General features: G+C 45.0%; 2 protein-coding genes across 4 annotated transcripts; both read right to left on the bottom strand.

The window, feature by feature from the left end:
* Window positions 1-1110: 1110 nt before the first annotated feature.
* On the bottom strand, window positions 1111-4284 carry LOC112030837 (uncharacterized). Its single transcript, XM_065766686.1, has one exon. The coding sequence runs from the start codon at window positions 4282-4284 to the stop codon at window positions 1111-1113; it is 3174 nt and encodes a 1057-aa protein (XP_065622758.1).
* Window positions 4285-4389: 105 nt separating this feature from the next.
* LOC112029983 (uncharacterized) lies at window positions 4390-12750 on the bottom strand. 3 transcript variants are annotated; one of them, XM_065766687.1, is made up of 3 exons: window positions 12375-12750; window positions 10522-10610; window positions 4390-10118 (listed from the first exon to the last, which is right to left on the bottom strand). In XM_065766687.1, exon 3 carries the CDS (start codon window positions 6523-6525, stop codon window positions 4390-4392), a length of 2136 nt encoding a protein of 711 aa, XP_065622759.1. In that variant the 5' UTR covers window positions 6526-10118; window positions 10522-10610; window positions 12375-12750. The 3 variants fall into 3 exon arrangements, with proteins under 3 accessions (XP_065622759.1, XP_065622760.1, XP_065622761.1); XM_065766688.1 differs by having other exon boundaries at window positions 10522-10600; XM_065766689.1 differs by lacking the exon at window positions 10522-10610.
* Window positions 12751-12996: the final 246 nt, after the last annotated feature.

Below are 12996 nucleotides of genomic sequence, written 5' to 3'. Positions count from 1 at the left end.
TTTACACCTGCTCGGCGATAGTGATCGAGTCGAGAGACAGGCTTCTGTCCTTGAAATAAAATTAGTAAGGTTTACACCTGCTCGGCGATAGGGATCGAGCCGAGAGACAGGCTTCTGTCCTTGAATTAAAATTAGTAAGGTTTACACCTGCTCGGCGATAGTGATCGAGTCGAGAGACAGGCTTCTGTCCTTGAAATAAAATTAGTAAGGTTTACACCTGCTCGGCGATAGGGATCGAGCCGAGAGACAGGCTTCTGTCCTTGAATTAAAATTAGTAAGGTTTACACCTGCTCGGCGATAGTGATCGAGTCGAGAGACAGGCTTCTGTCCTTGAAATAAAATTAGTAAGGTTTACACCTGCTCGGCGATAGGGATCGAGCCGAGAGACAGGCTTCTGTCCTTGAATTAAAATTAGTAAGGTTTACACCTGCTCGGCGATAGTGATCGAGTCGAGAGACAGGCTTCTGTCCTTGAAATAAAATTAGTAAGGTTTACACCTGCTCGGCGATAGGGATCGAGCCGAGAGACAGGCTTCTGTCCTTGAATTAAAATTAGTAAGGTTTACACCTGCTCGGCGATAGTGATCGAGTCGAGAGACAGGCTTCTGTCCTTGAAATAAAATTAGTAAGGTTTACACCTGCTCGGCGATAGGGATCGAGCCGAGAGACAGGCTTCTGTCCTTGAATTAAAATTAGTAAGGTTTACACCTGCTCGGCGATAGTGATCGAGTCGAGAGACAGGCTTCTGTCCTTGAAATAAAATTAGTAAGGTTTACACCTGCTCGGCGATAGGGATCGAGCCGAGAGACAGGCTTCTGTCCTTGAATTAAAATTAGTAAGGTTTACACCTGCTCGGCGATAGTGATCGAGTCGAGAGACAGGCTTCTGTCCTTGAAATAAAATTAGTAAGGTTTACACCTGCTCGGCGATAGGGATCGAGCCGAGAGACAGGCTTCTGTCCTTGAATTAAATTTAAATTAGTAAGGTTTCCACAGTTTCGTAGAGAAAAAAAAAAAAGAGTATCAGCAATCAGGATGAACCGCTATTTTCATTAGCCTTTGTACAACAACGACGCTACGACTGCATGCCCCCATTTCGTTTTACATTCCGGTCAGTGATAGAACTTCTTGAGATTGTGAACGTTCCACGGCCGCGGCAAAGGTCTCTCTTCCAGGTCCTCCAGATAATACGCTCCTGCACCTGCAACTGCTGTGACCCTGTAAGGCCCTTCCCAAGTCTGAGCCAGCTTCCCCGAGTTTGTATCCCGCATACTTCCCACAGCCCTTCTCAGGACCATATCTCCCGCGCTGAATCCCCTGAGTCTTACGCCTCGGTTGTACCTTGCGGCGAGCTTTTGTTGATACTCTGCGAGTCGCACGGTGGCCTTTTCACGGCGTTCCTCCAAGCTATCCAGAAGCCCGATCATCATTTCATCGTTTTGCTCGGGGTCGAACCCCGCGACCCGTGCGCTGCACAATTTTACCTCGGTTGGTATGACGGCCTCCGATCCGTAAGTCAGGGAAAAAGGGCTTTCCCCCGTGGATCTCCTGGGCGTAGTCCGGTATGCCCAGAGTACGTTCGGCAGCTCTTCGGCCCAGCCGCCCTTTGCGCCGTCTAGCCTTTTCTTTAATCCGTTCAGTATTACCTTGTTCGTAGCTTCTGCCAATCCATTACTCTGAGGGTACGCCGGGGTAGAATACTTGTTTTTTATGCCGAGGTCATTGCAGAAAGTGCGGAAAGCTCTGCTGTCGAACTGTAGCCCGTTATCTGATATTAACGACTCCGGCACCCCAAATCTGGTCACTATATTCTTCCAGACGAATTTCTTCACATCCGTGTCCCGGATATTTGCGAGGGCCTCGGCCTCCGCCCATTTGGTGAAGTAATCGACGGCTACAATTACGAACCGGCGGTTCCCCGTAGCTCGCGGAAACGGACCGAGGATATCCAGCCCCCATTGTGCAAACGGCCAGGGGCGGCTGATCGGATTTAGTTGACCGGCGGGTTGGTGGATCAAAGGGGCATGCTTTTGGCATTGATCACATCTTAGTGCATAGTCGGCGGCGTCCCTCTGCATCTTAGGCCACCAAAACCCCTGGGTCATCGCCCGATGTGCCAGGGAACGCCCACCCACGTGGCTTCCGCATATCCCATCGTGAAGTTCGGCCAATATCTCGGGAACTCTCTCGGGGGGCAAGCACAGCAGGTATGGGCCTCCGAAAGATCTTCGGTACAACCTGCCGTCTGCCGACAACCAAAAACGGGGTGCCGTCCTGCGTATCCTACTGGCCTCCTTCTCATCTTCCGGGACTACATCCTTGGACAAGAAAGCTATGATGGGATCAATCCAGCACGGCGCGGGCGGTGGCACCGTGTCGACGTTATGCAACCTAATCCCAACCTCATCGGGGACCTGGATGCTCGGCTCGGCAACGAGCTCCACCCTGATCAACCGAGGTACGTTTTCGATGCTTGATGACGCCAGCGTGGCTAAGGAGTCAGCGTGCCTGTTTTGCGCCCGTCCTACTTGGGACACTTTTACCGAGACAAATTTGCTTATGATCATCTTTGTCGTGCACAAGTACGCCTTCATCCGAGGATCCCTAGCTTCAAAACTCCCTTGGATTTGACTAACAACCAGGCGGGAATCTGAATGTATTTCTACGCTCCGGGCACCAAGCTTCAATGCGGCTCTTAGTCCGGCGATCAGGGCCTCATATTCGGCCTCATTGTTGGAGGCTTTAAACCCCAGTCTAAAAGAGTGCTCCAGCCGTAACCCTTCGGGAGAGAATATGACTATACCGGCACCGGCTCCCTGGGAACTCGAGGCTCCGTCCACGAAGACCTTCCACGGGCGAACTTCTACTTGGCAGATCATTTCTCCACCATTTCGGGGTGAGAATTCAGCGACAAAGTCGGCCAGGACCTGCCCTTTCACCGCATGTCGTGGTCGGTACCGTATGTCAAATGACCCTAGCCTTGTTCCCCACTTGGCTATGCGTCCTGTGAAGTCAGATCTTCTCAAAAGTGCTTGTAAAGGATACTCGGTTAACACATAGACAGTATGAGCTTGGAAGTAGTGCGGCAGCTTTCTTGTGGCATGGATCAGGGCCAAAACCAACTTCTCCAGAGGCAAATACCTCTTCTCAGCATCGACCAGGGTCTTGCTGATATAGTACACGGGTTGCTGGATCCCCCCATCCTTCAACAGCACGGCACTCACAGCATGATCGGAGACGGCCAAGTACATGAATAAATCTTCGCCCGGCTCGGGCGCGGCCAGCATGGGTGCCCTGGCCAAGTACTCTTTCAAGTCCCGAAAGGCCTTGTCGCATTCTTCGCTCCATAAAAACCCCGTCCACTTCTTCAAAAGCTGATAAAATGGGCGGCAGCGATCCGCAAACTTGGAGACGAACCGGTTAAGTGCGGCCAGCATCCCGGTTAAAACCTGTACCTCCTTTGGATTGCTCGGTGGTTTCAGTCTCTTTATTGCTTCGATTTGATCGGGATTGACCTCTATTCCCCGGCTCGTGATCAGGTATCCTAGAAATTTTCCAGCCCCCACTCCGAACGCGCACTTCTCGGCGTTAAGGCGCAGCTTGTGTCGCCTTAGTGTTTCGAACACTTCCTGGAGATCGCCCGTGTGTTGTTCCTCCAACTTACTTTTTACCACCATATCGTCGATGTAGACCTCGACCGTACAACCTATTTTATCGCGGAACATTCTCGTCATCATCCGCTGGTAAGTTGCCCCGGCGTTCTTCAAGCCAAACGGCATCACCGTGTAGTGATAATTGGCCTCCGGGGATATGAACGCCGTTTTTTCCTGGTCCTCGGCTGCCAGAGCTATCTGGTGATACCCCTGAAAGGCGTCAAGGAAACTCATCCTCGGATGGCCATACGTGGCGTCAACCAACTGGTCAATTTTAGGGACGGGGAACGGGTCCTTTGGGCATGCTCGGTTCAGGTCCGTAAAATCCACGCAAACCCTCCACTTGCCACTCTTCTTCTTCACTACGACGGTGTTTGCCAGCCACTCGGGGAAATAAGTTTCCTTTATTGCTCCCGACTCCTTCAGCCTCTGAACTTCTTCCTTCACGGCCTCGGTATGCTCCTTGGACGATCTCCTCGGCCTCTGTTTCTTAGGCGGATACGAGGAATCAACGTTGAGTTTATGGACGATGAATTCGGAATCTACTCCGGGCACCTCGTACGGGCTCCAAGCAAATACGTCCACGTTCCGTAATAGTAGTAACAACATTTTTACCCTGTCTCCAACAGCCATACTTTCCCCTACGTAAAAACACCTATCAGAATCCGGGAGTATCCGTACCTTCATCATTTCTTCGGCGCGCCTGTCCCCCTTCTCACCTTGGGGGCTCTGTAGCTGCTATAACGGGATACGCGGTTGCGCCTCTTTTTCTTCGGTACTCTTTCCCCGTTTGAGTGACTCCTTCCTCCAGTTAACTAGGGCGACCAAACATTGTCTTGCTGTTTGCTGGCTCCCCTTCACCACAATCACACCATGCTCGGATGGGAACTTTATTCTCACGTGCAAGGTGGACGGCACAGCCCCCATTCCATGGATCCACGGTCTTCCCAATATCGCGGTATACGGGGAGTAAGAAGCCACGACTATGAAGGTCACCACCACCTCCTTTCCTTCCATATTTACAGGTAAAGAGATCTGCCCCTCAGGGATCACTGTCTTGCCGTCAAAACCGACCAATGGTGTGCCATATTCGGATAGGTCTGCACTGCTCAATCCGAGTCCTCGGTAAAGGTCTGGGTACATCACCTCCGCCCCGCTTCCCTGATCTATCATCACTCTTTTTACCAGGAAACCGCCTATACGGGCACTGACCACTAGCGCGTCATCGTGCGGTTGGACCGTTCCCTCCAAATCGCAGTCATCGAAGGCGATCGGCTCTTTGGTGGGTTTCATCCTCTTCCCATGAGACGGTCCGTCTTGACCTTCGGCCGCCGCGGTTAGCGTCCACACCCCTTTCCCCCCCGCCGTGGAGCAATTCTTAGTAGGGGCGTGGATGACTTCAATTATTCCGAGGGGAGGTGGGAGTGGGTTGCCCCTATGTGGAGCGCCTTGGCCTGCCCCTCGGTCCCCTGCATCCGTCACAAACTCCTTTAGATATCCGGCCCCGGCCAGCTGCCGAAGATGATCTTTCAATACTCGGCACTGCTCGGTGGTGTGCCCTTTATCTTTATGGTAGGTGCAGTACAAGTTCTGGTTCCTTCTCGTTGGGTCACCACCCATCCTGTTCGGCCACTTAAAGTAGGGTTGATGCTTAATCTTGTCTAGAATCTTATGCACCGGCTCCTTGAACGCCATATTTACTTCCCCTGCCAACGCCTCTGATCCCTGCATCCTCATGTTCCCTCGTATCCTTGGGGGGAAATTGCTCTGCCGGGGATGATTTATCATTGGTGCCTTACCCTTGTTTTGCAGCCGGTCATCCTCTAGCCGTTTATACTCTTCTATGCGCCTCATTAGCTGCCTCATATCCTCGGGAGGTTTCTTAGTCAGCGATTCCCTTAGGCCTGAATCCTCGGGCAACCCCATCCTGAAAGTGCTTGCAGCAATTTTGTCATTCCCTCCACCGATCTCGTTGTAGAGCTCCCAATACCGACTGGCGTAGTTGCGAAGGGTTTCTCCCACCCTCATCTTCATCGACAGTAGTGCATCCACCGGCTGTGGTACACGGCTACAAGTAACGAATCTGACTCCGAACTCCTGTATTAACTCGGCGAAGCCGCGGATGGAGCCTTTCTTCAGACCGTTGAACCACCTTAGCGCGGTAGGGCCCAGGCTTGAGGGGAACACCTTGCACATCAACGCATCATTCCGGGCATGTAACGACATCATTTGGATATAGTGGCTGACATGTTCAACCGGATCGGTCTTCCCGTCATAGGAGTTGAACGGGGGGCGTGTGAATCTGTCCGGCATTGGGGCGTGTTCGATTTCTGCTGAGAACGGTGACCGAGCAGCCTGGCGCAACGCACGGCTCATTGCGTCCATGGCCGCGTTGTGGTTCCGCTTTTCCTCCGGGGAATCCGAACCCCGATCTGTATACTCTCGTGAGCGTGAGCGCTCTCGCCGCTGACCCCTGTGTGACCGAGAGTCTCGCGAAGCCGAGCGTTCTCGCTGGCGACGGTAACCGAATAGTTCAGATCCTGCTCCTTGTCGCTCCCCCCCGGCCCCCGGTCTTCTTGCTCGGTTATCCTGATTCATTCTCTGGCGCCTATCTTCTGCCTCCAACTCTAAATCTCTCACCATCCTTCGCAAACGCTCAAGCTCCTCGTCCCTTTCATCAAACCGCCTTCGCCCCGACGCACCGGATTCCGCCCGTTGCGTCTGGTACGAGCCCTCTCCAAATCCGGAACTTCCTTCTGCTCTCTCCTGATGCCTGTCTTCGTGCCATTTCTGCCTTCGTTCTCGCCAAGTCGACCCCCGAGAGGATCCGACGGAGCCGCTTTCGGCGTCATTCCCCGAACCTGTTCCGGACATCTATCTCACGTGCGAGCCTCAGCTGAACCACAGCAGCGTAGGAATTTCCCACAGACGGCGCCAATTGTGCGGGTCGCAAATGAGGCCAATGGGCTCAGCCCCACTTGGGCTCACAACTAATTTGTTTGTAAGGCTGAATTTCCTACTATGGGTGATCCTACAACCAAGGACTCACTGAGATCACCTTTCTCCTTCTTGGCGACACAATCTTTCCTCCCAACTGCTCTCCGGACTCTCTTTTTCTCCCCTTTTTCTGACCAACCCCTTCTTTCTTCTCCTTCCCTCTTATTTATAGTGCTCAGCTCAGGCGAGGGTCATTAATGCTTCTCATGTTTGTGCAACAGAGGGTCCAGTAGGATTTTCTCTAAATGGGAGGTTAGGTATGGGTGGCTTTGGGACTTGGTGCCCACATTCGTTGGCAGCTCGGCAGAGTCAGGGCGCGTTGAGTGCTACGGAAGGTCCAATTAGGGGGGTGGTAAGTGGGAGTCTAGGTCTGGGTGGCTTTGGGACTTGGTGCCCACATCAGGTCAGAGCGAGGTGCTGGCGTTTGGAGGGCCCTCTTTGAGCCGAACAAAGTTGAAGTGCCGTTCAATAAAAGTGCTCGGTAAAAATTATGCCGATCATAACTTACTAATGAAGCTCGGCACTCCCGAGCTGTGATAGCAAGGGTTGGGCCTTGGGGCGCAATGAGGATTGGGCCCAAAGACCGCGTGTTTTGGGACGGAGACTTGGGGTTGAGTAGGCCCAACACTTCGGGTGCCGCACAACTTTGTTGATAGTTTCAGCCTGCCCATTCCTTCGTGGATAGGCCGAGGTGGAGTATCCGTTCCTAATGCCCAATTCGCAGTAATACTTCCTAAATGTTTTACTATCAAAGTAAAGTCTGTTGTTCGAGATCAGCGTATGGGAGACTCCAAACCTAGTGACAATGTTTTCTAGATGAACCTCTTTGCATCCAGATCCCTGATGTTGGAGAAGGGCTCGATCTCAACCTATTTTGTGAAGTAGTTAGTTCCGACGATGAGCCATCTTCGATTTCTTGTTGCCCTCGAGAATGGCCCAACTATGTCTAAGCCCCACTGTGCAAACGGCCAAGGGTTGGAAAGCTTGGGTGAGAGCTCTGTGTGACATAATCTTGCGCAGCTTTTTCCATATTGGGTCACTAGTACCCTTGGATGAGAGCTCTATGTGTCAAGGATCTTCCTCCTATGTGACTACTGCAAATTCCCTCAAGGAGCTCTTCCAACAATGCTTTCACTGCCTCCGGATGGATACAGAGTAGATACAGCCCAAAAAATTAGCGTTTGTATAACTTCTACTCCTCAGAGAGCCAATACCATATGCCTTTCTTCGGATCTTCTCAACCTTGATTCTGTCCTCAGGAAATGTTCCATCCTTTAAGAACGTGACCATCGAGTCTATCTAACTCAAACCAACTTGTATGTTGTTTATCCCAACCATGGCTCGATCATGATAACTAGGTGTCTCTAAATCTTCAACAACTATGACTCAAGGGAGACCTTGTCCCAAAGAGTTGGCCAAAGTGGCTAATGAATCGGTATGAGAGTTCTTACTTCTAGGGACTTGTTTTATAGAGAAAACTTCAAAACTAGATTGCATTTGCATAATTTTGCCATGATACCCTTGCATCTGTTGGTCTCTAGCCTCAAATTCACCTTTGATTTGCCTTACTACTAGTCTCAAATCTGAGAAAACCTTTATAGCCTTGCCTCCAAGTCTTTTTATCATTGTCATTCCGGCCAGTAGGGTTTCATACTCTGCCTCGTTATTAGTGGCTCGAAAACCTAATCTTAAAATTTTCTCCATGGCTATCTTCTCAAGGGTCACTAGAACGATCCCAATACCAGACCCCTTTTAATTAGTTGCCCCATCCACATAAAGCTCCCACAATGGAAGGTGGGGAGTGGAGATCAACAAAACTTCAGCACCTGGTATCTTGCTCTCCTTAGCCCTAGTCTCCTCAGCACCCTTGGTGAACTCAGCAACCAAATTTGCCAATACCTGCCCCTTTTACGACTGTACGGGGCAAGTATTTAATGTCAAATGCTCCCAACATTGCTCCTCATTTGGCTATTCTCCTTGTATAGTCTGATCCCCATAGTAGTGCTTATAGGGGAAGCTGGGTGAGGACCACGATAGTGTGAGGCTGGAAGTAATGGAAAAGCTTCCTTGTGGCATGTATGACAGCCAAAATTGCCTTCTTAAGGGGAAATACCAAGTTTCTACCTCTTAGAGAGATTTACTAATGTAATAGGCAGACTTTTGCACCCCAAAATCCGTTCTAACAAGGACTAGACTCACTGCATGGTCAGTAACCGCTATATAAGCGTACAAAACCTGTTCCTTCTCAGGCATGGACAGGATAAGTGTCACGCCCCAAACCCGATACTCGAATTTGTGACCATGACCGGCATGCTAATATCAAGTTTAAACCTAATATTAACAAGACCTAACTTAACTTTTACAAAACTTTCACAAAAGCTTTTACAAAAGCTTCCCTCTTTATTTAAATCCTTGTTTATTTACTTAAATAATATAACTTTTCACTTGACATTCAGAGCATCTACACTGTACTCAAAGAATAATATAATCCACCAATTACTCAAATTCTAAATTCCACATAATAGATATCTTAATGCTTTGAGGCACACAATTTCCTTAGATCCTAAAATACACAATACTACAAAGCTAAACATCAAATTGCTAATTTAGGATCTATACATATAAAACTAAAACTAGCTCCTTCCAAAACTCGACTAAGACTCTCTCTACTCCAAAATAAAAACTTGTTGATTGAAAAATAATAAGATGAGCTGCGAAGCCCAGTAAAGGTAAGATATATGAGAATTTAATAAGGATGCATGTAAATCAATTCAATTCATTTTATAAATATTCAAATAGGAGAACATCTTTTCATGCATAGTATTTTATACTATTTATAATAATAACTTATACGCTCCTCATAGGAAAATAATTGTTCTCCTTTTTCTTATCAAAATAATATTATCAAAACCTTTCGGATTGAATTTCTTTCATTTCTTACAAAGTCACCATATATATATTTTCATTACAAAATAATCATTTTAACTTAAAATCAGATAATCGGTAACTTTGTCTTAAACTGGAAGCATCTTACAGAATAATAAAACTTTCCTTCATAAGCTTCTTCTCATAAAATATTATAACTTTCATAATCGTAAAACTTAACGTTACATAAAGAAAAACAGATATCTAATAATTTCTTAACATAAACTTGTACTTTCATCAGAAGTTTTATCTTTATAGCACAATAGAACTTCAAAAACTTTTACCTTTAACGAACAGCTTTCTTTTCATCAAAAACTTCTTCTTTTCATGAGAGCTTTTACTTTTCAGAATTCATTTAACAAAATAATTCTCTCATGATTTATAACATAATATAGTTGTTCATAAATAACTTATTGGTTAGTCCATATTTGATAAGTCTGTGCAGAGAAGGCCTCATCACATTTGGGTGCCTTTGTGTGTATGATATTGTCCCCTTTAGGAGGCCTGATGGCACATCCCCTCCAGGTTTTGTTCCTCCCCGCCGTCTGTACACATTAGGGAGAAGGCCTTATTCAGATTAGAGTTACAGGCAACCCCATTTTCTCAACTTTAAATGGCCAAACAGATAACATTTTTTCATGGAAAGCCAGTAATTAACCCCTACTGGCCGAGTTCAGATCACCAGAGGACATAACCCGAAAACATTTCATACTTATTCATCTTTGAAAATCATAGTTTGCAGTACATTTTACAATAATAGCATTTCTATTGTTTTCTTTAATCGTCATGTTCGTGGAGTTAGTAATAGCATTAATATGCTTAAATCATATACATAAGGTTTTCGTAATTTCATGAACATATCTTTGTCTGATAATGCTTACATGCCATATCTCTAATAAAAAAAACCTTTTAATGTATAATATACTTTAAAATAACCTCATGACTTACCAAATGCCCATATAACTTATCCCTTATCTGAAAGCAGAGGAACCAAGAGCCTAAAGTCAAAGGAGCTTAGACCTGACGACTGGTAACACCTAAACCAAAATCAAAGCTTATTACTATCCATAATTTCTTTATCATAAACTTACACATTCACCTCAAAACCTATCTCTTATAATCAAGGAAATCCTATCCCACCTCAAAGAGGTTCCCACAAATACAAAATACATTCATCGGACAACATGATATACTAAATCACAGAGAAACCAATTCATAAAATTTATATATGATTCTAACATACCAAAGGATGAGCATATTAAATTATAGCTTAAAACATTCACCCTAACTTGAGAATTAAATCCACAAAGTCAGGTGTTGATGTAGAACAGACAGCACATGCCTTCCTAGAGCAGCAAGGGCGCAGGAAGTCACAACGCAAGATCAAAAGGGGGGTGCCAGTAGGGGCCATCAGAGGTAACAGTGTCGGAAATGCATGAAATTTGGTAGGTTGAAGGAAAATGGCGTTCTGATCCAGATTCATAGGCCATGAACGTCGCCAAATTTTAGGCAAATTCCTACATTAAGGCCCCGAAAACAGTGTTTTTGCTATTTATAGTAAAATTTGTTTTTCCTTAATAACTTTTAGTTTAAAAGTTAGAATAAGGTCCCGTCTGTTTTGGGACGATCCTTAAGGTCAGTAGTTTATAATTCTATGTTTAACTCAATTTTGCCATTTTTAGTAAAATTCAGTAATTTTGTCACCTAATCGCTTAATTAGTGCGAATTAGGGTTTTAAACGTTTTTTGCTCAGTATTTATATGTTTTGTAGCCGTCAAAGGCAAAACAGACTATTATCAATAAACACAGACTTTTTTCAAATTTTCTTTTATGGTAGATTCCAGTTTTATCTCCTTGTGGATTCAGGGAAACCCCTCGTGGATTCGAGGTTTACTACCATAAACTAACAGTTTAGTTTCTGTTTCATCAAGAGAGCATCATGTGTGCTTCTCTTCAGGGTTCCGCGACATCAGGTGTAGCATATGTTGTTCACTGCTCATTTCAGTAGAATATGCTCCATTTGTAAAATACAAACGGGCTATCCAAACATTTCCAATTGTCATGAAATTTTACATAACTACTCCCCTGTATGTCTAGTATAAACCATAAAAATTTCGGAGTCAAAGAATAAACCTATGATTTACTAAAAATCACAGAAGACAGCATACTCAAATCTGCCTTGGCAGAATTTCTTGCAAATTAGAAATTAAACCATTATTTTTATATTGATCCAAATGCTGTGAGACTACTTCCATAACAACCGTATGTGTCTTATCTTTCATAGAAAATAACCCTAGCATCCAAATTCACTATATACAATTTAATACATAATTTATCATGCATGAACACAGAATCTGTCACAGTGACAGCTTTGCAACATTTTCTTGTAAATTCACAAACAATTATCAAACAATGATATTTTCATATTGAGATTTTTATACACTCATTAAAAATGTTAGAAAACACTTATATATAGTCATTTAACCATTTAGAGCAAAATTAAATACAACAAAATCCCAGCAGTAATATCAGTAGTACTCATCCTAACTTTTCTCATTTCCTCAATCATACACAATCCTTAATTGGTAAAAACCCTAAGCTACCTTCAACAATTCACCAACATAGTTTCAAAGCTTCTTAAAACAGCATATATATATATATATATAGACTTACAAGTTTCCAAATTTTACAAACCACAAATATCAACTATTAACCAGCATATTAGAGAATAAAGAAGAAAACTAAACAAAATAGATATACTATCAAAATACCCAAAATATGATAAGATTTTATTTGCTTACCCACAACTTTGAAGCTGAAATCTTAAAGCTAATCTTTTAATTTCTTCCCTAGAGTGAGGAATATGGTTTCGGTGAGAGAGGAAGGGAAGAATTGAGAGAATTTTCTTTCTTTTGGTGTTGGACCGTAGGTATGGGAGAGGGAGTTCTTGGAAGTTCTAGTTGTTTTGAGAAAGTCAAGGAAGAAGATGAAGTGCTGCCGTGTAAGTGCAAGGAAAGAACAAAGAAATAAGACAAAGAAAAAGGAATAGAGAAAGAAAAGATAAGGGAGAAAAAAGGAATAGGTGAACTTGCTGGTGCAGCCAAAGAAGTCAAGGGAAATTAAATTTTGGTGGAACACGTATTTGCTAAGGAAAAAGTGAGTTGATGACTCACCCTTTGTAACCTTCCTTTTCCCCTTTTTTTTTTTTTTTTTTTTTTTTTTTTTTTTTTTTTTTTAATTTACTTTCCACTCCCTCACAAGCTTATACTCTATAAAGGCCTAAACTATAAAATAATTTTGCATATTAACCCTTACCTTAAACACTTAATTAAACACCAACAACTATATATATATATATATATATCTAATAACTTAACCACTTAATATAGTTTTGTACATACTTAGTATATATATACATAATAT

The sequence above is a fragment of the Quercus suber genome, unplaced genomic scaffold (assembly GCF_002906115.3).
Source record: "Quercus suber isolate HL8 unplaced genomic scaffold, Cork oak 2.0 scaffold_731, whole genome shotgun sequence".
NCBI classification, from domain to species: Eukaryota; Viridiplantae; Streptophyta; class Magnoliopsida; order Fagales; family Fagaceae; genus Quercus; species Quercus suber.
Note: the sequence above shows the minus strand (reverse complement) of the source record. Positions and strands in the feature narration are given on the sequence as shown.

Coding starts and splice junctions, on each gene's coding strand:
- LOC112030837 (XM_065766686.1), bottom strand. CDS start 4,284: ATGGCTGTTGGAGACAGGGTAAAAATGTTGTTACTACTATTACGGAAC.
- LOC112029983 (XM_065766687.1), bottom strand. CDS start 6,525: ATGTCCGGAACAGGTTCGGGGAATGACGCCGAAAGCGGCTCCGTCGGA.